Source organism: Pelophylax lessonae (assembly GCF_965119305.1).
Source record: "Pelophylax lessonae genome assembly, chromosome: 8".
NCBI lineage: Eukaryota > Metazoa > Chordata > Amphibia > Anura > Ranidae > Pelophylax > Pelophylax lessonae.
Window position 1 is genome coordinate 179,896,761 of NC_138775.1, and position 27,468 is coordinate 179,924,228.

General features: G+C 42.3%; 1 protein-coding gene across 1 annotated transcript; it reads left to right on the forward strand.

Annotated features, from left to right (window-relative positions):
* Positions 1 to 10,297: 10,297 nt before the first annotated feature.
* Positions 10,298 to 21,805, forward strand: LOC309562444 (dynein light chain Tctex-type 5-A-like). Its single transcript, XM_082266672.1, has 2 exons — positions 10,298 to 10,366; positions 20,627 to 21,805. Exon 2 carries the CDS (start codon positions 20,634 to 20,636, stop codon positions 21,210 to 21,212), a length of 579 nt encoding a protein of 192 aa, XP_082122798.1. The 5' UTR covers positions 10,298 to 10,366; positions 20,627 to 20,633; the 3' UTR covers positions 21,213 to 21,805.
* The last annotated feature ends 5,663 nt before the right edge of the window (positions 21,806 to 27,468 follow it).

Here is a 27,468-nt window from a genome sequence, read left to right on the forward strand (position 1 = left end):
TGACACAAGTGTCATCCGTGTCCGTGTAAAAAAAAAAAAAAAAAGTGCCGGAGCGGATCGAAATACGGTCCGCTCCGTGTGAAAGAGGCCTTGCAAGAGTTACGCACTGTCAAATTGCACCTCTGACTTTAATGTTTTAGATTGTGTTTGTTTGTCTGTTTTGTTATATGTTTATTATCACAATAAACAGATTTTCAAAAAAAAAAAATTGCAAATATTGCAAAAAAAAAACGCACAACCCAGTTGTGAACCGGCCCAAAAAAGCAATCTTTGTCTTTCTTTCTCCTGATGTTTGTAAATGTACCATTTTTGGTTCTCCTTTGTCTAGGCCAGGGTATACCTAGTAGTAGTTAAGCCTCGTACACACGATAAAATTATCGGACAATCTTTCGTCCATTTTTTGTTGCATGCTAGTCTCATATGGAAAGTGAAGAGGTTACTTTCATACGAAAATTCTCGTACGACAGAATTCAACTCCAGAAGTCATTTTATGTGTTGAATTGTTTTGTATGTGTTCTTTCGTCTCTGAGTATGCCTAGTCTTGCTCTTATGATTTTTTTTTTTGCACGAAAACTATACTAATTAACCACTTAAGCCCCGGAGGATTTGGCTGTTAAAGGACCAGGGGTCTTTTTGCGATTTTTTACTGCGTGACTTTAACGGACAATTGCGCGGTCGTGCGACGCTGTACCTAAACGAATTTGACGTCCTTTTTTTCCCACAAACAGAGCTTTCTTTTGGTGGTATTTGATCACCTGTGCGATTTTTTGATCACGCGCTATAAACAAAAAAAGAGCGTAAATTTTGCAAAAATAACAATATTTTTCACATTTTTTTATATGAAATTCCCCAAAAAAAAAAGTAAAAATCAAAATTTTTTAACATTTTTCGGCCAATTTGTTTTATGCTACCTATGTTTGGTAAAAAAAATCGCAAAAAGCGTATTTTGATTGGTTTGCGCAAAAGTTATCGCGTTTACTAACAAAGAGAAAGATTTTTGTCATTTTTGGTGTTTTTTTTTTTAACGCGTAATGGCGGCGATCTGCGATTTTTTTTTCGGTACTGCGACATTGCGGCGGACAGATCGGACCCTTGACTGACATTTTTGACACTTTTGGGGTTACCAGTGACATTACTGCAGTAATCAGTGCTATACATATGCACTGTTACTGCAAAAATGACACTGGCAGGGAAGGGGTTAACTTTATTGGACAGGGAGGGGTTAAGTGTGTCCTAGGGGCGTGCTTTCTACTGTGTAGGGACATTCCTATTGGTGTAAAAGCAAAGATCAACCGTTCTACATAGTAGAACGGTCAGATCTTTACTTTTACACAGGGAGAACTGACAGGCAGCTTGTTTACACAAGCTGCTCTGTCTTTCTCCCTTCACAGGAGCGATCGCAGTGTGACTGGCGGACATCGAGTCCGCCGGTCACACGCACTGACTTGCCTGTGAACGAGCCGCGGCGGGCGCGCGCCCGCCCGCGATAGGCTCGCAAGTCAGTGACAGGCGAGTGACGTACCGATACGTCACTCTGCCTGGCCGGGGCTGACCGCCGCAGTATATAGTCGTGCGGCGGTCGGCAACCGGTTAAACAAAAATCGGATGTTGTGTTCACGTACAATAAAAATTTTATAGCCTGCACATCCAGTTTTTGTCGTCCGAAAATTCGCAATCGACTGTCGAAAGCACTAAACTAATGGTCCGAAAATCGACATATTGTTTGTCGGACGAAATTTTACTTCAGATTTTCGTGAAGTGTGTACGGGCCTTTAGTCACATTGAATGGGAGTTGTTCTGTAATGTTAAATAGGTTTCACTGCTCATCCAATCCGCTTGTACAATTGTAATAATTGTCAGGCACTGTTGCACTTATTGATGAGGCTGCATTGATCAGCAGTAGAGATGAGCTTGTGCTTTTTCTGAACCGGGTTCGGATGTCATTGAATCAATATGGCCATGTGACTATATTGAGTCAAACATGTCTTGAGTATCATCGCTCCTTTGTGTACATTAGCTGTGGCATTGGGATTCCTCACCTGCAGCTCATTGGCCCAGGAATGACAGTTGACTTCCAGGTTCACACCCAAACCCAGCTTGAAATAAACACAAGCTCATAGATAATAAGTAGTGAAATGTGTTTAACCTTTTGCCGACCGCCCACCGTAGTATTACTGCGGCAGGTCGGCTCGGCTGCGCAAAATCACGTAGTACTACGTGATTTCGTGCACAAGGTCTCCCACCAGCCTCTTGCGATCGTCAGGTAAACTGACAGAAGACCGTCTGCTTATGTAAACAAAGCAGGTGAGTCTTCTGTCAGACAGGCAGGGAGAGATCAGAAGTTTCAGCTAAGCTGAAACTTCAATCTCTCTGTGCCTGCCACAGAACTATTCCCCCACACAGTTAGTAAGCATATTTAGGTACACATTAACCCCTTTGATCACCCCCCAGTGTTAACCCCTTCCCTGCCAGTTTCATTTATACAGTAACAGTGCGTAATATTTAGCACTGATTACTGTATTAATGTCACTAGTCCCCAAAGGGCCCGATCTGTCTGCCGCAATGTCGCAGTCCCGCTAAAAAATGCTGATCGCCGCCATTACTAATAAAAACAAAAAAATAAATAATTTAAAAAATCTATCCTGTCGTTTTTAAACGCTATAACTTTTGCGAAAAAAAACAATTAAAATGCGCTTTTTGGGATTTTTTTTTTACCAAAAATATGTAGCAGAATACAAATTGGCCTAAACTGATAAAAAAAATTGATTTTAAAAAAATTTTTAATGGGAATGTTTTATAGCAGAAAGTAAAAAATATGGCGTTTTTTTTTTTTCAGAATTGTCGCTCTTTTTTTGTTTATAGCGCAAAATCTCAAAACCACAGGGGTGATCAAATACCCCCAAAAGAAAGCTCTATTTGTGAGGAAAAAAAAGGACATTGATTGTATTTGGGTACAGCGTCGCATGACCGCACACTTTTTCGTTAAAATAACGCAGTGCCGAATCGCAAAAAATGGCCTGGTCATTAAGGGGATAAAACCTTCCATAGCTGAAGTGGTTAACATTGCAGAACTTGTCCAGATCAATATAACTAAATACTGCTAGTTTTTCGTGGGATTTGTTTGTCTGCTGATTTTATGAATTCGCCTCCTTTTAGTTAATTTTTATTTACATTCCATATTCTAAATATTTTCAACATATAACATACTGATGTTGATGATAAGTCAGAGGATACACATCAGTGATGCATTGCTGCCATAGTATGCTCATTAAATGACCTGTTATTAAGCCGGCAGACCTGCCACAGCCTAAAAACAAGGTTTCTTCGAAAACTTTCCGCTCTTTTTTTTTTTTTTTTAATGCGCTTAAATTTAAAATGGTGCAGAAACTTTTTGAAGACCCCCTCATACATATGTCAGGTTATGTGCTTTTTGGCCCAGTTACTGTAATGGAGCCTGTTCTGTGCTTTATACACTTTATCTGCAATACTGAATGTAAGGTTGGAAAAAAATAAACATAATCTTAACAAAAAGACAAAGGATGTACATAACACATACAGAGAAGCAGCCGCAAGTAAAATAATACGCAGAACAGCTCATGGATCATCATCCATGGCTTCCTTGCTGTAATGTGAGGATGTGCTATGTTTACTCACTAGATCTGTCGTTATGTAAGTAGTCTTATGTGACAGTTACATGTTTGTTTATTAACAAGAATTAATCAGCAGGAGTGTGTATGGAATTTACATAACAAGCAGTTCTTGTAGTTTCTTACACTCAAATTAATCTTTTAAGCTCCAGGAAAATGTAAAGCTTCCTGTAATCACAGCATTCCATAGTATCACATCACAGTCTTTATATTGTCCAACAATCTCAACTGCTGCAATCTGTAATAATGCAAAGAGCAATGTATTTTTCTCTTACGTCCTCTGACAGTCGCCGCCCCTCATATAGTCTTCACCAATGGGTATTGACCATCGGTGAAGACTATATGAGGGGCGGCGACTCTCAGAGGACTCGGAGAAAGGAATTTTACTGTAAGATTTTACAAAAATTCAGTTTTCTCTTACGTCCTCTGACAGTCGCCGCCCCTCATATAGTCTTCACCAATGGGTATTGACCATTGGTGAAGACTATATGAGGGGCGGCGACTCTCAGAGGACTCGGAGAAAGGAATTTTACGGTAAGATTTTACAAAAATTCCGTTATTTACTTACTTACACAACAAAACGTCACACATAACCCATAATCACTGCTGTAATAGTCACCTTCGTAAAAAAGTGGTAAAATAACATATGAGAAGAGACTATTTAGTAAAACTCCAAACATGATTCTATTACAAAGAATAATAAGACACATTAGACTTCTTAGGAAAAACATGCATCAGAAATACAGTAAGGTTGAGTTCACACTGAATTCAGAACGGCTTGCAGTAGGGGTCCGGTGCGTCCCCGTGCACTGTTTCAGGTCCGAATTTTTGACTGGATTCAGACCTGAAACAGACCAGAAGAAGCACAGTGTGAATCCAGCCTAAAACCTTGGATTTCAAGCATAATTTGTTCCAGAAACATGCTTGTAATCCAAAGAACCCGTATATCAAAGCAAATTTCCCCAAAATAAATAATAGAAACTCAGATGATTCCTTCAGCAACCCTTTATTCATCTAAAAATGATTAGGGCAATACAAAATACAGTATAAAGTGTAAGCATATTGCTACACTTAGAGGCACAAAAAGAGCAGTGCCATCTAAGTGTAGAAGGATCAGTTTTATTGTAAAAAAAATAAAAAGTGGAATGACACTCACAATGTTAAAAACAATATCCCACATTAAGGAGTCTGGTGCTCATCTGTGTAAAGCAGTTGGTATATACAGTATGTGGCCAGGGGTCTGGGGGCACTGGTGGCTTCCAGTGCTTTCTGGAGAACTCAGAGACACTTGGGAACTGTTGACGTCACTTCTGGGTGCTTGGAATGCGCATTACGCCTCATGGATAAGGTAAGTACACGTGTTTAAATCACCTAGGAAGCATGATAAGTTACCATAAAATAATAAAAAAAATAAAAATATATATTATTTTATGGTAACTTATCATGTTTCCCACATGCTTGTTTCCTTTTTGTGAAAACCAAATAAAAATTAATTGAAGGTAAATCACCTAGGAAGTCCACTGGATCTGCCGCCACTTCCTTCTCCACTCACTGTTGATCCTAAAGGCTGCTCCGTAGCCACTTCGAATATGAGCCTGAAGTCCAACTCGCCAGAACAGGGTTCCTACCCCATGAGAGAGGGTAGGCATTTATTTCTGGTGAGTTGCCATTTCACTTGGAGTGATCTGCACACTGGTGGAGGATTGTGAGGTGTTTCTTCAACTGTACACTGGGATACCTTTACCTCTGCCTTTGGAGTGTGTTACGACATCTATACTCACTCATCTCACAGACTGTTTTCCCAAGGCATCAATATATGATGGACTTTGTCATTTTTTCCATAATTATGTTTAATGTGTGCATTTGAACTTTATTGTGCCGTTTATGACCAATTTCTGTTTGTGCTACTGATGCCCTATTTTGTTCTATGAGGACAAGTTGGTGATCCCTTAATATCAGAGACTTGCTGCAACTTTAGTTACACTTTAGTGAACAGACTGTTTCCCAGAGCTTGACCACTGTAGGATGAATTCACAAGCCTCCTTTTGTAGTAATCAAAAAGTAAATAAATATACAGTATTGGGTGGGATCAAAGTCTGTGCTGCCATGGGACGCAAATACACCACTATTTCAAGAAGTCATTTTCCTCTTTCTTTTTATCCTAAAAATAAGTGGGTTGAGGGGTTGCATACTGAGGAACTATTTACTTTCAAAAATAAAACTACCGTAGTCTTCATAGTTTACTTTTTCAAATTAAAATAATTAATGTTCTCAAAATCCACCACTTAACTAAAACTAAAAAGTTTAAAGATACACTTTCTCTTTTGTTCATCCATGAACATGGCTTTCCATTAATCATAACAACTGGGTTATATTGCCTCCTCCAGGAGTAGGACTAGGCAGAACAAAAAAACACTTGGCTACACCCATGGGCCGTCCGACTCCTCAGCTGGCATATAACCGCCCTCTCTGCTCTAGGTAATCAGTTTTAATCTGCCTAGTCAGGAGTAAGGACCTAGGCTCCCTGCTGAGATCTCTTGGTCCTAGCAATTTTTTCTCCTTCCATACATCTTTTTTGTTTTTTTCTTTTGGGAGATCTACAATCCACTGCCGGGCTGAGCGACGGACTGGATAATGTAGATCCAGTGGTCCCCCCTTTGTGGTCCCTAAACGTTTCTCAGTATGTTACCCCTTTGAGGAATCACTTTAAAAAAAGTAGACTAGTCCACCAGTGGTGGACCCTCCTGTTTACATGGTCGAATGAAGCAACCATGATCCCAGTAGAGGAATCCCCATCCTGTAGGACCCGGCTGACAGGAAAGTAGGGGCTGTGGCACACAGCATGTTTACGATGGCTGGTTCAGGGCTGTGGCCATTCTGGACCTCAGCCCTGGTGTCTCAGACCCCAACTGAATGGGCCAAGCTCTTGCGCTAGGGTCTGGGGTGTGCACAGGCTCCCACTGCTTATGTTGATTTAGCAGATCAGTTGGTCCATGGGCTGCAGTTTATTTGTGATGCAGCTTTGGATACAGCTCCTGTGCTAGCCAAACATTCTGTTTCAGCGGTGGTGATTAGGCGCGTGTTGTGGCTTAAAAATTGGTCTGCATACCAAGCCTCCAAGAAAGCCCTTTTAAGGCGATCGCCTGTTTAGGGCTACCCTGGATGACATCATTAAGAGTCTCACTGGGGGGAAGAGTACCGTCATGCCACAGTCTAGAAAAGGTAAGGTGCCTCGTCGCAGACGAAGGCCCTCCTTCTCAACCCATAGAAAACATTTTTTTGTGCTTTTGGGACTGAGAATAAGGGAAATAGATCTTTCAAATCTTCCCCGGGAGATTGCAAGCAACCTTGGTCTGGTAAGCTAGAGCTAGCTTCTCAGGACCCGCAGACAAGACCCTTCACCCATGATTGGGGTGGGGGGGACATCTTTGCTGGTTTCTTGCCCCGTGGACTTCTTTCGTGAACGTCAAGAATGTTTCTTTTGGGGGTACCCAGAAATGGGGGGCAAAGTTTATCCTTTTTTCTAGCCCTGAGTGTCCTTATGCAGATTTAATTCCTGCAAAGGTTCGGGTGAAATCCGAACTACCTAAGGTCCCCCCTATCCCTGTCCAGGGAATTTAATTACCTAGGTCTGATTTTAATTCTGACCATGGTGGTCCTTTCTCTGGACAATCTTCCGGAACCACAGGCAGTGATTTACCGGCTGTTGTCACACAGACAGTTCTCTCTCCCGACTTGCATACAGGTTCTGAATCTGGTGGTATCCACCTTCAAGACAATTGTTTGTACAGTCCTACATGCAGCTCCTTTAGCAGGTTCGGCTCCACAGGAGGCTTGTGGCGAGGTCACAGGTTCCTCTGGTAGACACCACAGACGCCCTAGGGGTACGATAAGACCAGTATCATCCTCAGCTCAAGCTTCTTCCGCGGTTCCTGCAAGGAATCAAGGGTGAGGGTCTTCCAATCATTCTAGTGACTGTAAACGTCCCTTGGGGGCTACCTCTCAGAGAAGACCAGTTGTTCCCAGGGCTAATCTACCATCCTGTTTTACAGTCGCTGGTTTTAATGGCTTAGCTATTGAAAGCCAGGTACTGAGGGATAGAGGTTTGTCTGGATCAGTGATCCTTACTATGGTGAAGGTGAGGAAGTCGACTTCTAGCAAGATATACCATCGCACATGGGAAGTGTACATTTCTTGGTGTGAGTCAATTGGCGCTCATCCTCGATCCCTTTCTGTGGCTCGGATCTTAGCCTTTCTTCAAACTAGGGGCATTGATCAGAGGTTGGCCTTGAGTACCATCAAGGGCCAGGTGTCTGCCTTGGCAATCTTCTTTCAAACAAACCCTAGCCACGCACTCTTTAGTTCGTACCTTCATTCAGGGGGTTCAACGCGTGGCTCCACCTGTACGGTCTCTTTTGCCGCCCTGGGATTTAAATTTAGTGCTTTCGGTTCTCCAGAAACCTCCATTTGAGAATATTTGGGAGATTCCCTTGTCTACATTATCCCAGAAGGTGCCATTCTTTGTGGCTATTACTTCGGCCCGCAGGGTTTTGTAGTTGGCGGCATTATCCTGTCGTAGTCCCTATTTAGTGGTCTATAGGGATAAAGTGGTTCTTCATCCCTATCCATCGCTCCTGCCCAAAGTTGTCTGACTTCCTTTTGAATGAGGACATTGTGCTGCCTTCCTTGTGTCCCAAGCTGGCTAATCCCAAGGAATTTGCTTTGTATTCCTTGGATGTGGTTTGTGCAATTCGGGTATATCTGGCAGCTACGGAGTCCTTTCGGAGGTCTGACTCGCTTTTTGTGGTTATGAACAGACCAAGGAAAGGACTGGCCGCTTCTTCAGCTACCATCTCCAGATTGATCAGACCTATTCTTTTAAAGGTCAGATTCCTCCTTTCCCTGACATAGGGCATTCTACTCGGCGCTGAGTGCTTCTTGGGCTCTCCGTCATCAAGCAACAATATCTCAAGTTTGCAAGGTGCCCAGTTGGTCGTCGGTGCATACGTTCACAAAATTCTACAAAGTAGATACTTTGGCATCTGCGGATGCTTCTTTTGCAGGCTGCTGTTTAAGAGGGGCTTTTCCCTCTTGGGGGTTGTTTTTATTTTTCTGATGGGACTCCTGTGACCGGATTAAGGCTCCTGTGTCCTGGTTAGGGCTTTTATGTTTAGCCTTGAGTTATTTTCCCCACCCCTTAGTTATGATTAATGAAGCGCTGTGTTCGTCGATGAACGAAAGAGTTCATCAAGGGACACAGCACCCATCCCTCCAAGGAGTTTTGATACTTCTACTACTGCTTGCTACTAAACTGATGGCCTTGAGTAGAGAGGGGGGTTATATACCAGCTGAGGACGGCCCATGGGCATAGCCAAGTGTTTTTATGTTCTACCTAGTCCTACTCCTGGAAGGAGCAATATAACCCAGTAGTTATGATTAATGGAGCGCTGTGTTCGTCGATGAACTTAGAGAAATTGATTTTACAATAAGTACAAAAATCCAATTTTTTTATGAAAAGGTCTGAAAATATAATTTTCTTTTTTTTTTTTTTATTCAGGTAAGGCTCCAGGCACACTAGCTTAAAAAAATACTCCTAGCAGCAGCTTTAAGCATTTTATTTTCTGCTTTTAGAAGCAAATAGTGTTATCCTATGTATCCATGCATAATATTTTACTCTAGAAGCTTTTTCAAAGCTTCAACTTCTAATAGCAAAAGAAAAATATTTTTTTTTTTTTTTTTTTTTTTTAAATTTTTTTGTTTTTTAAACGTTTTAGGAGAGATTTGCCAGCAGAAAAAAAAAAAAAAGCTGAAAGCTCCTAACTGCTTCTAACTATTGCTGGAACCTAAATATGAAATATTGCCTATTACTTACTGTTTTACTTACATTTTTTATCTAGCAGGTTGATTTTTAGCTGTATTTAGAGCTAGCAAATTGATTTTTTTTTTCCTTTTGCTTCTTTGTGGCCCTCAGTTAGTGCAAAGGACAATTTCACCTTTCAGGGCTGAAGTTATAAACCAAGACTGGTTGCATTTGCGAAGCTGGGTAGGGGGCTTTATTAAAGTTGAAGTTGTCCTTTAGGAATTGAAATCAAAAGTGGACCTAGCTGTTCTCCAGCAGTTAAAAGGCACACTTTTTAATTTTGCTGCTCAATGCTTCAGTAAATATTCTAAAAATCTTGGACAAAATTGTATCATTGCTACCATTAATTTCCAAAGTGCCATGATCTTTAAAAAAACAAACACTCTAAGCATCCTCAAGTGACACTTTTTTTTTTCTAGTGAGGGTTTAATTATACTTTAGGAATGTGTCTTGTAAAAAGAGACCTTGGTTGCTTCCTAGCCACCAATTGGTAGTATTTTATTGTATTGCCAAGGAGAGGGGTGCCTTTAGAGAAAAGAGAAAAAGGCATAGAAAATGTGACACTGCATCTAATCTACAGACCTGGATCTGTGTGATAAGGGACATCATTGTTGAATGTTATATGCATGCTAGAATGATAGTGTCAGTTTGGGTGAGGAATAACAGTAAAAAGCACATTAAAGAGCATCATGGGTGACAGCAGGGGAGCAAGGACTCAGGGTCTCATGGCAACATCATAGTGCTGCAATAACATGCAACTCTGGCAGTGAGCAGGTTTATTTACTTCTGAGCTGAAGCCTGAAATAAGAGCAGACAGATCTGCAGAAGCTGAGGGGAGCGGAGCTGCAAGAACCAACAAGTAAGTGGATGCTGATAATAGAATATGAGTTTATCTAAAAAGTCACAGGGCAAAAAGCAGTAACCAGTGGCAACCAATCAGGAATGATAATTGAGATTTCTCTAAAGCTAATATATGGTGAAATGTAATGAGATCAGTGCACTTTAGACATAATTGTGCTTTGTGAAGTCTAATTAAATAAGCCAGAAAGACAACTGCTATAGACATCGCATAGCAGCTGAGTATGAGGCCGACTGAAAATAGCTTTTTAAATCTGCCACCTCTGATATTGAACATCTTTTACAATTATCAGTATGTTTCTCATGTCCTAGAGGCTGATGATGTAGTTTGAGATATTTGTTATCACACAGGGAAATTTACACTTTTTCCAGTCTCCCATTACGCGGTTCACAATTCATCTGAGCAGGTCCTGAGCAGGAACAAGTCCCTTCAGAATGGGCAGATATCTTACTGCATGTTGTTTCTGTTGGATATCATACCATACATGGTCCAGTTTACATCAACAGTACATGTTTGGATGGCACAAGCAGACATGTCCATGTCTGCGTAGTAGCCTTGATGCCATCTGTATTTGGGGGCATGGGTATCACACTGTAGACTCACCCTAGACACTATATTCTCCTCCCTCCTGAGATATGTTGGCTACGGGAGGCCAGAAGGAGCTCATAGTCATCACCCATGATTTAAAATTTGGGAATGCTTAAGACTGTTTCAATTTTTCTCAACCAACAATAAACAGGTACTATTTGGCTGAAGAAAAATCAATATTGAGCATTTTCGAGCAACATAAAATGATTGTACAAATTGTAATGATCCAAACAGGTATTACAGAATACAGTACATTGAAAAAGTGTGTTTGTTTTATAAGGTTGTAAACAAAAGGTACCACATCCCTAATCTGTATAGAATCTGTACTGGGAAAGGTATCCCAAAGGGTGAAACCCACAGCTGGAACCTGAGGTGTACAGGTAGGTGCTGGGGTAAGAAGACACGAGAAGGGAGAAAAACAAGTAAGAAAGAGGGAAAGGAGAAAAAGAAAATGGAAAGAAAAAGGGGAAGGGGGAAAAGGTGAAAAGAAAAGAAAAGGGAGGGGAAAAAGAAAAAGGAAGAGGGAAAGGAAGATAAGAATCAAAATAAGGAAAGAAAAAAAGGGAGATAGGGGACGGGAAACAAAGAAAAAGGGAGGGGGGGGGGGTTTGGGAAGAAGGAAAAGGGGAGAGAAAGAAGGAAAATGGAGAAGGAGAGGGGAAAGAAAAAGCAAATAAAGATGCGAAAAGGAGGGGAGGGCTAGTGGGACTTTAAAGGTACCAGGTAGTTCAAAATGATAAGCACATAATTTAAAAACTGGAGATATTTATTAACATAACATCTTTAAAATACAAGACAAAAAATACAACATGGATACAAATAATTTGACATATACAAGAAGAGCAAATCTACTGAACATAAGGCAGTAATGATAATGTAGATACATAGGTCCAATGATGAGCATTAAACCAATCCCGACATGTTTCGCGGGCAATGATGCACCGCTTCTTCAGGGGAATAAGAGTATATCAACGTACAGTGCCTGTATGATACAGTGACAACAAACAATTATTGTTAGTTCAGGTGCATATATGTCTAACAACAAGAGCAGAAAGTGCATGCTAATATGGAACATCAAAGGAACATTCAGGGCCATCACCATAGAGAGATCCACCACCAAACCAATTGGATAGAAAGCTCCCCAGAAAAGACGTCTCACCCGCGGATGTGGAGGGGCATAGGGGGTGGGATAGAGATGTAGGTGTGGTAAGCTAAAAAAGCTTTCACCGCCCAGTAAGCAAAAAAGAAAAACCTGTTTGTAGGTCTAACATATATACCTTATTCAGTGTCTAAAATGGACACGTTTGTATAGTCAAAAGTAAAACAGGTTAAGGGCAGGAGGTGTCAAACATGGCGGCCAAGTTGGAAGGATACCCAGCGGGGTGATGATCTGTAGAGATGGAAATCAAACAAGTAGTGCATCTGTGATCAAAATGCTGTATATTATGTCTCTGTTGAATGGTTAAAAAATAAGCGAAAGGGGGGCTATACCTGCAAAGATGGAGGAAAAGTCCTTCTTGGTAAAGATAGGTAACTAGGGATATGAATAAAGCCCAAGTGTGAGCTGTTGCATTTGTATTGCTTAGTCAGAGGGGTGAGGCCAACCATCCCAGACATCTAGATAGCATATGGAAAAATCAATATATTACAAAGTGAAAGGAGAACCCGTCTATCATCAGACAACAGGTACGCCAATATGATCCTGAGTATCTTACCCGCGTGGGACCGCCATGTCCGCATACACCAATTCCTGAATGACTGAATGAGACGCTTGTTCCCCCTGTTATGGCCCTCAACCCGACGCCACGCCGCGCATGACGTCATGCGTCACGTGGGCGGGTCAGGTCCTCAACTGCGCGCGCATCCGAAGAGGCGCATGCGCAGTGTCGCTCAAACCAGGCCGCAAAGGACAGCCCAGAAAGCGGCCACAACACCGCCGGACGGATATACAACATCCGGCCAGCGGTGTGTGAGAGGACCACACATCCGCTGAGACGTCTGGAGAACACGCCACCCAGTGGCAGGAGGAAAGACCACACACATGGATAGTGCCCAGAATGTACTTTGATCGCCAAAAGAATCATAGCATGCATGTAAACAAATATGACAATAGACAATAGGGATAAAATAATAACAAAAACACCTATTAATTTTTATGTAAGATATAGAGTTATAATCCTAACAGTAAGTGGTTATTGTAGAGGAAACTTATAGGAAACAATAAGTTCCCCATAGTTTCTATATAAGGATACCATGTTATGGAGAACTGAAATCCTCCAGCACACGGGAAATTTGACATCATAGAAAATAAAACATATCATGATATTAAGTATTGACTACTACAGCGATTGGAGATATAGAATCCCAGAGAGACATCAACTCGAAAAATGAGTGTATAAAGTTTTCAATAATGAGGGTAATTAGCAGACTCACCATTCTCCAGAGTCACATCTGCGGTGCCACAGGGGGTGAATGGTCCAGAGATAAATCGTGGGCAAATAGAGGACATAGACGTTCAGCAACTAGCATCGACCGGGTTCAAGAGCAATCAAAAATGTATATAGAATGTATATGAAAAAAAGAGAAAAAGGAAGGAATAGAGCGTTGGGGAAAAGACCACTTTAGCCCAAGAAAGGTTTGTAAGTCAGGACCTCATTAATCCCAGGGGGTATGGTGGCCTCCAGGGACTCGATCCAATAGGATTCCCTTTGTAGAATCCGTTTGTCCCAGTTTCCCCCTCGGGGATCCTGGGAAATCACTTCCAAAGCAAAAAACGAGACCATGGAGTTATCATACTTGTGGCAAAAAGCTATGTGGCGTGTGACGCTCGTTTGTATTGTACCTCCCTCAGAGTGATAGATATGATCCCCTATCCGCTTGCTCAATTTCCGAATGGTTTTGCCGACATAGAATGCCCCACAGCAACAACTCATGAGGTAAATGACCCCCTGAGTGTTGCAGTCGGCATGATGTCTCGACTGAAACCACTTACCACCGGGTAAACGAATACCCGTACCGACCTTTATCCAAGGACATTTGTCACAAGAACCACAACGGTATGTACCCTTTGGGAGACCCACCTTGGTAGATTCTTTGGTATAGTGACTTTTAGTTAAACAGTCTCTAAGGGACATTGATCGTCTAAACACCAGACTGGGTCTGGCACTTAGATATTTGTGAAGAGTAAAGTCTTGAGTAAGAATCGGCCAGTGACGCTTCAGAATCCTACGCAGAACATCATCGTGAGCAGAGTATGTGGTAATAAATCTGACACTTTTGTCATCTTTTTTGGAGGTAGTTTTGTATAACAAGTCGGCTCTCGAATAAGTGATGGCTCTATTGTAGGCCTTCCTGAGCAGTGTCTTGGAATATCCTCTGGCAAGGAGTCGCTCACGGAGCAGGCCAGCCTGGACATAAAACTTAGCCTCCATGGAACAATTCCTACGGAGCCTTAGATACTGGGCATAAGGGATACTTGCAATCAAGGGGGCGGGGTGGGCACTTGCTGCGCTTAGGATAGTGTTACCTGCACTGGGTTTGCGGTAAAGATCCGTGTCGATAAGGCCATCCGGGGAGAGGCTGATGTTCAGATCAAGGAATGAAATCGTGTGTCTGTCAAACGTGTAAGTAAATTTAAGATTTAGATTGTTATGGTCAATGGCTTTCAAAAATAATGAGAGTTCATCTACTGTACCTGTCCATATGATCAACAGATCATCAATGAACCTGTACCAAATTAAAATGTGAGACATCCACTGTTCCATTCTCTCGTCCGAAAAGACCAGCCTCTCCCAGGCACCCAAATATAAATTCGCATAAGAGGGAGCGCAGCAAGTGCCCATAGCTACCCCCTGGACCTGCAAGTATGTTTGTTCCAAAAAGGTAAAATAATTTCTCGTGAGAATGAATCTTAATAACCGGAGGACAAAGTCCATCAAGGGCCAGGTATTATAATCCTGTTCCTTGAGGAAAGATTCGGCCATCCGGATGCCCTGGTCGTGCGGGATACTAGAGTATAACGCCTCAATATCAATTGCTACAAGCAGGGCATCCGGAGGGACCTGAATCTCCTCAAGGTGTTTGAGAAGGTCGGTGGTGTCCCTGATATAGGACGGAAGTGCAAGGACATGAGGAAGTAAGAATGAGTCCACAAATTTGCTGGCGTGCTCAGTGAGCGACTCGTTGCCAGAGACGATGGGTCTCCCAGGTGGGTGCACCAGGCTCTTGTGCACCTTGGGCAAGGTATAAAAGGTCGGAGTTTTGGGATATTTGGTAAATAGAAAGTTATACGTGTCCCTGTCTATGAGGCCCTGGGAAAGGGCCTCAAAACACAGGGACCTGTATTCACAAATGAAATCCTCAATGCAACCGGGCTCAATGGGCAAATACCATTGCCGGTTGCATAAGACTTCTAGACACATAGTTTCATACTGGGGAGGAGTCATAACAACTATGTTACCCCCCTTGTCTGATTGTTTTATAAGGATATTTTTATTGCTTTGAAGTGAGAATAGAGCCAGGGCCTGATCTCTAGTGAGATTTCTAGGGATGGGGGGCAAAGAAGTCTTTTTTAAGTCTCTGGACACTCGTTGAACGAACGTCCAGATGTTAGCATTGTTCGATAGATCAGGAAATTTCTCTGATTTCGGTTTGAAAACCTTTTTTGAAATGATTTGAGGAGTGGGAGGAGGAAGGGTTTCATCAGGTGAATCCAATGAATCAATCATGGACACAACTTCCGTGTTACCCTCTTCATATAACAAAACCAGGTCCTTGATGGCCCGACTCTCAGCCATGGTCAAGTGCCTGGTCTGTTCGGCCAGTTGTTTTTCTAAGTTTTTTTGTTTCCTATCTTTGTCAAACATGAATTTAAAAGTAAGATTCCTTGCAAATAAGTGTAAATCTTTTATGGTTTCAGAAGTATCGATAGCCCTGGAAGGGCAAAAGCCTAGACCCAGGCCAAGCACTTGTTCCTGGACAGGAGTCAAGTGAAACGGGGTTAAGTTAATAATATTAAGTTTGTTAGAGGCATTAATGTGTGTATTGGAATTGTTTAGGTTGTTTTGGGTTTCACGTACATGTTTAAGTTGCCCTGTTTGGTGTTCCTGGGTGTTTGGGGATTGGGTAGTTCTAAAAAACCGTCATCCGATATAGCGGAAGCGGAATCACTAGTGTTAGAGGGTAGTGAGGTGTTTCTGGCTAGTACTTTCTGTAGTGTAGGGGCTATATTTGGTAGACTCGTGGACGTGTTTAGATTAGCGAGTGTATCAGGTTTTTTCTTATTTTGACTCGAGGGTAAAGTGGGTGAAGGGCCAGCACTGCCTCGTCCTCGTTTCTGGGCCTTAGTGCGTTTGTTGGAAGCAGGGGGACCTGCTCGTGGTGCTCGTGATTGGTGCGAGAGGGAACTAGCCAGACTAGAATCAGATTCTACATTATCATCCGTGATATCAACGTGATTGGTAGTGCGTGTGCAGTGTGTATATAGGGGGCGAGTTTTGAGATTCCATTTGTAGGCATAGCCTTCATTGAAGGCTTGTTTGTCTTTTTGGAACTTAACTTGTTTTTTATGAATAATCTCTTTATTCATAATCTCTAGTTTGGCCTTCACCTCTGTCCAAGCTGGAGCGAAATTTGGGGCCTCGAAGACCTGTTTATATTTGGTATTCATTTGATCTATTTCACTGTCTAACGCTATCATATCCACCTTATACTGGGTCACGAGTGATTTCATCAAATCTTGACTGCATGTATTAAGTATACTCTCCCATTCTTTTTTGAAAGTCTCAGATGGGTCTCTCAAAGTAGGGAGCGTGTGTATCCTCAGCCCTTGGGGACTGATATTCTCGTCAATGTACTTGAGGAAATACTCGATGTGCCAGTAAAGATGTGATTTGCGTTTTAATAGGTTATACATTTTGCTTAAATAGGTCCTTAGGTCTTCCTCTGTTTTGGTATGAGATTCACACGTGGATTGTATACCTGTCATGAAACCGGTCCATGCTGTGCCTAACAAGTCCATGCCTGTGCCCACAATTTCGGACCAAACGACCACCAGCGACCTCAAAGGATGCAAAGCTGGAGAGAAAAAAGCACAACTACTCCGGACCAGAGTGTGTGCCCCGGGAAACAAAAACAAAAACTAGAATTACTGTCTCTCTGGGATATCAATAAAAGGCTGAGCATATAATCCAAGTAATATGTTCATATAGAAAATACTGTAATGTAATACAATTTTACAAACACTTGGCATATAGCCAAAAAAAGAAAGGCGCCCTCAGGTGTGTTATCCACCTAAAATTAATTGAAAAAGTGTGTTTGTTTTATAAGGTTGTAAACAAAAGGTACCACATCCCTAATCTGTATAGAATCTGTACTGGGAAAGGTATCCCAAAGGGTGAAACCCACAGCTGGAACCTGAGGTGTACAGGTAGGTGCTGGGGTAAGAAGACACGAGAAGGGAGAAAAACAAGTAAGAAAGAGGGAAAGGAGAAAAAGAAAATGGAAAGAAAAAGGGGAAGGGGGAAAAGGTGAAAAGAAAAGAAAAGGGAGGGGAAAAAGAAAAAGGAAGAGGGAAAGGAAGATAAGAATCAAAATAAGGAAAGAAAAAAAGGGAGATAGGGGACGGGAAACAAAGAAAAAGGGAGGGGGGGGGGGTTTGGGAAGAAGGAAAAGGGGAGAGAAAGAAGGAAAATGGAGAAGGAGAGGGGAAAGAAAAAGCAAATAAAGATGCGAAAAGGAGGGGAGGGCTAGTGGGACTTTAAAGGTACCAGGTAGTTCAAAATGATAAGCACATAATTTAAAAACTGGAGATATTTATTAACATAACATCTTTAAAATACAAGACAAAAAATACAACATGGATACAAATAATTTGACATATACAAGAAGAGCAAATCTACTGAACATAAGGCAGTAATGATAATGTAGATACATAGGGTATGGGTATCACACTGTAGACTCACCCTAGACACTATATTCTCCTCCCTCCTGAGATATGTTGGCTACGGGAGGCCAGAAGGAGCTCATAGTCATCACCCATGATTTAAAATTTGGGAATGCTTAAGACTGTTTCAATTTTTCTCAACCAACAATAAACAGGTACTATTTGGCTGAAGAAAAATCAATATTGAGCATTTTCGAGCAACATAAAATGATTGTACAAATTGTAATGATCCAAACAGGTATTACAGAATACAGTACATTTATATTGCAAGTTTGGAACAGTTTGTGAAAATTGCATCTACTGGGTGTAAAAACTCCTTCCCTGCCTTGCTTTACTGGGAGTTCTCCCATGGCTTTGTTACATAATTTATAGGACTGGGCATGAATAGCTATAATGGCTTAATAAATGGATACAATAGGAATGTAGTTAACAATGTACAGATTTCTGTGGTCAGGCTTTCAGACGTGTATAGAGGTCTATACGCTTCACAAAGGCACTGTTAGGGAAGGAATGAGGTTGCAAACTAAAGCAAGCCATAGGTTACTCATATGTGAAATTACACACTATCCCAAAAATTGCCAAGGTTCGTTATTAATTTTCCACTAGGAAATCTTTGCTCCCATATCAGTAGTATCACCTTTTTTTGAATACAGTTTGCAAAGTTTTCAAGTCATGAGCACTCACATTTTTTTAACTGTGAGGTGCATCCATATACACAGCTGAAGCTTACAATACGTACAAAAATACATTATGCATAAAATTATATCTCCGCAAGACATGTATTTGTTAACTTGTAGCATAAATGTATACCCAAGTTGTTTGTTTGCTAGAACATTTCATGCTTTTTCAGATTTTTTTAAATGTTGTATTATATCCACCAGAATTTTTAATTCTGTCCAAAGGATAATGTAACTAGAGCTAAGTAGCAATGTCAGGCTCAGTTATATCAGGTAGAATAAACTTACAAGTGTACAAGTGTTGGATCTGCTGCAAAAGTACAACACTTGCTATTGTAACATACTGTGAACACTTTACTGGCACCATAACAGTATGTGGATACAATCTTTAGACCAACTAAACCAATTTTTGAATATTTTTATTGTTCTACAACTTCCCATTGTAAAGTTCCATATTACCCTCCTCGCATCTTCCTCATGCCCAACAGTTTTCTATGAAGGCATATTGGACTGGGAAAAATATCCTGTTCTAACTTTTCTTCATTTAACTGAGACAGCAGTTCTTCCACAAGAAAGAGCAGCATTTCACTGGTGGGAAAAAAAAGAACGGGAGCAGATTTGGGTTCTGTTGGAGTTAGCCAGGGTGGCCATCTGGGATGAATTTACATTTTAACCTATTGCAGAATTGTCCCTGCAAGCAGTCACTGATGATAATTCTGAAAAAAATGTATTCCTTTTATTCTGTATTCTTTGTGGTCCAAACAGCTTGTCAGTATTTACTGTTTCATACTGGGCCTCTTTGACTATCTATCTTGGGCTTTGTGCTGAACTCTCTAAGTATATCCTTTCTGTCACCTGTCAATTATATCCAGGTCATACTTGGTACTTGGTTATGCTTTTGGGAAGCTTTCCAATAATGTCTACTGTGAGCATAAAAAAGTGTCCTCCCTACCCTCTGGAAGCCTCAGCTTCAAATATCCTAATGACACTACACTTCAGATACGGTTGGACGTTTTTCACAGCTTCTTTGTGTTTTGCCTCATTTTACGATGCAAATACAGCAGACCTAAAAGCCTCCTAATAAAATAATTTACAAAACAAGCATTTTTCCATTGACTTTATATATGCACTGCACATAAGCACAAGGTTGAGACTAGTGTACTAGCACCATGGTCAGAAGTTGCACTTTACACATAATATTGCCACCTAGAGGCAGAACTACTAATCAAAGTATAATATATGAGAATGGTTGTTGCACCCATATTTGTATAAACAGCATGCTAACATTTCCCCTCATTTCCTGCTTGTAAAATGATGTCAGACAGAACAAAAAGGGAGTGGATATCTCCTCTATAAGAATAAAATAAAAAAGTATTTTCTAGCAGCATGAGGAAGGCTTAGACAATAAGGTTTTCATTCCCGTGGGGTAGATTTTTCTACATTTCTGTCCAAGTGACAGGTGTCATATAGTACAGGAAGCAAAGAAAATTTTCTTGAATAGGAGCACAGATAGAATCCTAAAACCTAAGAGACACTAACCCCTCACTACTCTATTTAAACCTAAAGAATATTTTGGTTGGAGTTGGACTTGCTTTTTTTTATTTCTGTATACTGGAAGCATTTTTTTTTAGAACAAGAGTGAGGAGAATCTTTAAACATAGTCACCTGTTCCATTGATAACCGTCTAATGGGCCATACACACTATACAATTGTCTTTAGATTTCTTCCTTTAGATTTACCAAAACCATATAATATGAGGTCAAATCTAAACACTTTCACTTTGTAAGCAATCAGGCAGGCCCTTACACTACATAGTTTAAGGTAAATCTAAAGGAAATCTAACAACAAAAGTTGTATAGTGTGTATCCAGCTTAAGAGAGGATATTTACTTTCTGTTGTGATTCCAGGATGAGACACAGACGGCAAAAAATAAATGCCAGAGTTTTTTAAAAATTCCATATTCTATCTAAAATAAAAAAATTTGCTATAGATACACTTTATAGTTACTGATGTCTATGTTTATGCTTGGTAATGTGCAATTCTAATGTTTAGGTGACAAATGGAGGCAACCCATGAAACTGAGATAAAACGATGGATTTGTCCAAAACCAAAGCAGCGCCAGAAGAAGTGTGAAGGCGATGGAATGAGATCTATTTCAGAGACACCCATGCTTCTTTGTTCCCAGCGGTTTCAAGATCAAGGCCTAAGACGTAAAGCTATTTCTCAGGATAACATAAAAGCAAGAAGCCATTCTCGCCCTAGTGCCATGGAAAGCAGACCTAATGATTCAGATCTTGATCTACACCCACAGCCTAGTCGATGTTTTTCGGCAGAAGAAGCAGTACGTGTCATCAAGTCTGTCTTGGATGAAGAGCTGAAGGACTGTGTTTATGATGCCACCACAAGCCAACATAGAGCAATGCAGCTTGCTGAGTTAGTAAAGGCAGCAGTAAGAGATCTTGGGTATGAGCGGTACAAACTTGTCTGCTTTGTTGCAATGGGTCCAGTATCACAAGGCACTATATATTGCTGCAGCAGAAGTGTGTGGAGTCCAAATTCAGATACATATGCAGAATATCTGTTCCAGAATAATTCTCTCTTTGCACTATGTGTTGTGTATGCTGGATACTATGAATGACACGATCTACAGCACTAGATGGGAGTTGTAGCACAGGGATTTTATTAACGGGAACAGGAGGGCTTATACTATTACAATAGAACATGCATTTTTAAAAGCAAATAATATGAAGACATACATGCTAAGGAAAATTAAAGAAAAAACACACTTTTATTTCAGAAAGACATTTAATCCACCTTAGCCCAACAGGAACCCTTGAAATAACTTTGCAGTCTCAGGGAATCCCTGTTAAAAATTACAATATCTACAACTCACGATACATTTGTGTGATGGTCAGTGCGAAGAATGCTTCTTACACTTGTGGTTATTGAGACAAATTACCCCTTTACAGATAGTTAAAAAGATCAATGGTGTCGGTGGGAAATAGAAAATGCTCTTTGTTCAAGGACCCCCTAACAGCTTCTGGAGGACCCCTAGGGTTCCATGGAACCTAGGTTGAGAAACCCTGCTTTAGACATTCATACACATCAGATATTACTTTTTGTCAGTATAGCACCGGAGTGAATAAGGAGGGTGCAAGAGACATACAGTGAAGCCAAACAGAGAATGAAAAAAGTGCATGTAACCCAATATTAGAGCTAACATTAGCAGGGATGGAGCAATTTTAGAGATATAGATCAGACTACATAAACACTCAATCTTACTTATAAATCTCTAGAAAATTAACAATCTAAGATTTTGTTCACACAATACTTTTAATCTTAAAATTTAATTTCTTTTATTGTAAATATGTGAAAAGTTTATTCTTGATTGTTGATTAAATAAATACTTCATATTAGCCTTTTATCTCATGTGCTACTTTTGTTGTATAAAACTCAGGATGATCACTCTAATGCTTGCCATATGTTATTCATTTTTTCATGTTGAACAAAAAAAACAAGTCGATTCCCCCATTCACACATTCATTGTGGATAGGGGAATCTTTCCTGCTGTGGTATTGTATTCCTGACAGCAGGGAGACTTCTCCTCCATCAGAATACAATAATCAGTGTTGCCGGCTATTGCTGGCTGCACTGATCGTTCGGGAAAATTTGACAAGCTGGTTGTATATAAGTCCCTTGATAGATCGACTTGTGTACCACCAGCTTGCCCATACATAGATGGAAATTTGGCTGGATCCCCTGTCAGAACACAATAGCACAGAAGGAGAGATTCCCCCATGCAACTTGAATGTGTGGATGGTGGAATCAGAATATTTTTTTTTTTAGTTCAACCCACTGGAATAATATATGGGCTGTCTTAGCAATAGTTTTCTTGCGTTTATCCTTTATATCTCCTGTAGTCTCCATGGTCGGTTCTCTACAACCTCTGGTTGAAACCTGCACCATCATTTTTTCAAAAAAAACCTTACTGGTCGTAAGTGTCTTCTTCCTTAATCTGTGCTAGGCCACAGGCGACATCTATACCTAAATTTGTGCATGCAATACATGAGAGCTGGCACTGTTAAATATGCTCAATAGGAAACTTCTCCAGATTTCGCATTGGCTCATGGGAAAGATCCATCATGCGTGTGTGCCATATGAGATCTGGCATGGTTTGTTATCGCAGAATAACAAACCATTCCAGATCTTGTGCAACCGGAAGAAGAAGAAAAAAGGAGCTTAGAGAAAATTTATTAAAAGCATACACTTTTATTCTTGAACATCAGCATTGTAACAGCAATACAAACAATAGTTATTTTTGACAATCCAATGTTAGTTTACTTAAAAAATCTTCTTTAATGTTGTGGTTGCTTCCTGTTTGCTGGCTATCTCTTTACCCAACTTCCTTGATTCCCTGCATGCTTTGCAGTCTCTCCTCTGCTTTTCACTGTTTATTTCTAAGGACTTCATATCCCATGGTTCCTTGCTGCCTACAAGCAGTGATTCCTGTACTGACTCCTCCTCCTAAAACTCCTCCTCTCGGCACCTCTGTAGTTTACAAGGCAGGCTCCATGAAATGTGTTACACAGCAGCGCCTTCTCACGGGGCATAGTAAATACGTGCCATAGAATATAAGGAGGTCAATGTGTGGGGATCTTCACAAAGTACGTTTAAAGAAGAAGCCTGGGCTAACATTATCTAAGCTTAAAACGGAGTTCCACTGATTTTTGTGTTTATTGAAAGTCAGCGGCTACAAAAAGTGTAGCTGCTGACTTTTTATAAACACACACTCACCTATCCAACAGTCCAGCAATGCAGCCGCCCAAAGCCTCGCTCCTCTCCCTCTCCTCTGCGCCGGCATTGCAAGTGTGGGAGGGGGAGAGGAGAACTAGGCGGCTCGAGCAGAAGTGGGAGCATGTACCTGTCAAAACCAGGTACCTGTTCCCCCCCCCCCAAAAAAAAAAATGACATGCCAAATGTGACTTAAGGGAGAGGAGTGCTTAAAGCGGAACTTCCCCTTTTGGGTGGAGCTCCGCCTTAAACCTGCTTCAACCCCTATTCTAAGCCCTATACAGGCAGTCCCCGGGTTACAAACATACCGAGCGACCCTTACTTACAAACGGAGAGAGACAACAGGAAATGAGGAGAAATCTAGCCCTAGAAAGGGAAATTCAGTCCTGTAAGAGTTCTCATGTGAAAAAGATGTCTCCACTGAAGCTCTATCACTAATTCTTGTTTTCACAACAACCCAAAATTTTCAAAATAAAGTTGACATAGGGACAGAAAGTGAGGTGAAATCTTCTGAATGGGGTACAGACAGCAAAACAAATGGCACAGGGGTGTTAACCATCCCCTATGCTATCCAAAAAAAACTCCAAATTTTTATTTTGGCTGGAGCTAAAATTAAAAAATGTACCTGTTCCCACTTACAAATTCGACTTAAGCACAAACATACAGTCCTTATCTTGTTTGTAAACCGGGGACCGACTGTACCAGGGATATGCAAATGGTGGCCTTCCAGCTGTTGCAAAACTACAAGTTCCATCATGCCTCTGCCTCTGGTTGTCATGCTTGTGGCTGTCAGAGTCTTGCTATGCCTCTTTGAACTTGTAGTTCTGCAACATCTGGAGGGCCACAGTTTGCATTATGCTGCCCTATACTAACTATCCTGTAGAGGAAAGATGTGTATACTTACCTATTATCATGGTGTTCCAGTCACATGTTCGGCTCCCAGCACCAGCTTCAAGGGAGAGGAGGGACAGTGGATAACAGATGCTCCATAGTAAGTCTATGGGGGATGTCACCATCCAGGCATTGCAGACATTGTCACTAGGGATGATCGAACGGTTCGGGTCGACCATCGGTTCGACCCGAACATTGGATGTTCGATATTCGGCCGAATACCGAACTTTTTGCGGCAAAAGTTCGGTATTCGGCCACCAGAACCGCCCAAAATGCACTGGGACAGGAACTGGGCTTTAAAAGCCCGTGATTGGCCCAGAAACGTCTGCAAAAGCCAATGAGGGGGCAGGAGTCTCCTAGGAACGTGATTGGAGTGACTACGGGGACCAGAGGCCAATCAGGAGTGAATACGCCCCACACTATATAAGATGGCCCCGCCTAACCCCTAGCACAGTTATCCAGAGCCTGTTGAAGAGAGTTGAAGCAGTTCTGTCTGACTCCTGCTTGCTACACTACATTTCCTATATATCGAGTGGTTCTAAAGCTCCATATAGCAGAATTGTATTTAGCTTACAGCCAGTGTAGTTAGATACAGCGATTGTGCTGGTTCTTAGAGTTAAAAAAAAAAAAAAAAAAACTTAAGGGACAGTGTCAGTCTTCTGCTGTATGGAGCTTTCTATTTAGTGGAAAGGGATATCTAGTGTAGTTAGGGAACTTTGTACTACATTAGTTAGATTTGAAAATTTAGTTTCTGTAGGGAAAGTGTGAGGGTTCTGTTTAGTGAGCACGTGGCACAGTGCTGCTGTATCACAGCAGGTATACGTGCTTGCTAGGCAGCAAAATACAGTGACAACTTAACGCCTGTTGTTCAAAGCGTTAGGTGCACTGTACAAAAGCCTTTGCAACTGTGCGTGACACGCAACTGCTGTGCTGTATCCAGCGACAACTGTGGGTCGCATAGCAGTGTGCGTTTTTCACCGCACACAGTTGCCAACGCATCAGTGACAACCTAACGCCTGTTGTTCAAAGCGTTAGGTCCACTGTGCAAAAGGCTTTGCTACTGTGCGTGAACCGCAACTGCTGTGCTGTATCCAGCGACAACTGTGGGTCGCATAGCAGTGTGCGTTTTTCACCGCACACAGTTGCCAACGCATCAGTGACAACTTAACGCCTGTTGTTCAAAGCGTTAGGTGCACTGTACAAAAGCCTTTGCAACTGTGCGTGACACGCAACTGCTGTGCTGTATCCAGCGACAACTGTGGGTCGCATAGCAGTGTGCGTTTTTCACCGCACACAGTTGCCAACGCATCATTGAGAAATATGCCTGGTAGACCAAGAAAAGGCATACGTGGCCCTGCTGCGGAAAGGGGCACAGCTTCTAGGGTGTCTAGAGGCAGGGGTGGACGTGGTGGTCAGTCCTCAGCCAGGCCACCATTTGGATTGTTCTCCGGCAGTGGCCAAGCTATACGTCCACAGTATGTACAGGAGGTGGTGGACTATATGAACAAACCCTCATCATCGGCATCATCTGCAACTACAGTGACCCAGGCAGAGAAAAGTGGTCAGTCTTCTGCAGTTGTCAGAACAAATACAGATGAGTCCATGTCCACCTCATGTCCTCCCTTAGACCCAATTTCAGACATGGCAGAGGAGTCAGCTGAGCTGTTTGACCACAGTGTCGGCCATCTACTCCAGCCTGATGCTCAGTCCTTTATGGAGTCTGATGTTGGGTCTGAGTTTGAGGAGGAGGCAGAGCAAACAAGAGGGGAGAGCAGACGGCCCGCTCCATCTAAGGACGCACCTGTTGTCTCCCAGGCCAGGCCTGATGCTCAGTCTTTGATAGAATCAGATGTTGGGTCTGAGGTTGAGGAGGAGGCAGAGCAAACAAGAGGGGAGAGCAGACGGCCCGCTCCATCTAAGGCCGCACCTGTTGTCTCCCAGGCCAGGCCTGATGCTCAGTCTTTGATGGAGTCAGATGTTGGGTCTGAGGTTGAGGAGGAGGCAGAGCAAGCAAGAGGGGAGAGCAGACGGCCTACTCCATCTAAGGCCGCACCTGTTGTCTCCCGGGCCTCTATACACACCTCATCTTGCTGGGCCTTTTTTGAGACATCCCATGCAGATAAAACAGTTGCGATCTGCAAGATTTGTAAGAAGGGTATAAAACGTGGCAAAAATGTCAACCACCTGGGTACAAGCTGCCTAAACAGGCATTTGACAACCCACCACTCGGCCCGTTGGCAGGAGCATTTAAAGAACCCACAAAAGGGCCAAAGATTGGTCAGTCGGCCTCCTAGTTCTCCTCGCGCTCCTCCTCATGCTCCATCTGCTCCACCTGCTCCACCTGCACATCAGTCTGTTCCTGGCCCTGCTATAGTCACTCGTCACCTGTTGGCAGCCTCCACTGGCAGGGATGATGATATAGCAGGCAGTGTCGCATCTACCTCCAGCACACCACCAGCTGTATCATCTAGACGCCAAATTTCGATTCCACACATGCTGGAACGAAAAAAAATGTATACTCCCCGCCACCCACATGCCCAGCGTCTAAACAGTAGTTTGGCTAAACTACTGGCTCTGCAACTATTACCATTTAACCTGGTAGAGTCTGCTCCCTTCCGTGACTTCGCAAAATGTGCAGTTCCACAGTGGCAGGTGCCAAGTCGGCATTACTTTTCCCGTAAGGCCCTGCCATCCCTATACCAACATGTGGAAGGCAATGTAGTGTCATCCCTGGCCAAGTCAGTCAGCCGTAAGATACACTTGACGGCTGACACTTGGTCAAGCAAACATGGGCAGGGACGGTACATTTCTGTCACTGCTCACTGGGTGACACTGCTTGCCAGTGGAAGGGATTGTAGCCAGGGCTCGGTGCTGCAGCCAGTGTTGCCCCCACGTCTGCAAACAGCTGGTGGTGTCGCTGATCCGGGTAGATCGATCACTTCTACCCCCTCCTGCTCCTCCTCCTCTACCTCCTCCATGCCCTCCTCTGCAGAATGGTCCTTTGAATATGATGAGATACCACGTAAACGTTCAAAGGGCTATTCTATGTCTCAGGCCAAAAGGTGTCACGCAGTGCTGCAGCTTGTGTGTCTAGGGGACAGGCAGCACACTGCCCCTCAGATTCTTGGGGCTCTGCAGGCACAGGCCCAGAGGTGGTTGACACCACGCCAGCTGCAGCCAGGGATGGTGGTTACTGATAATGGGTCAAACCT

Coding starts and splice junctions, on each gene's coding strand:
- LOC309562444 (XM_082266672.1), top strand. CDS start 20,634: ATGGAGGCAACCCATGAAACTGAGATAAAACGATGGATTTGTCCAAAA.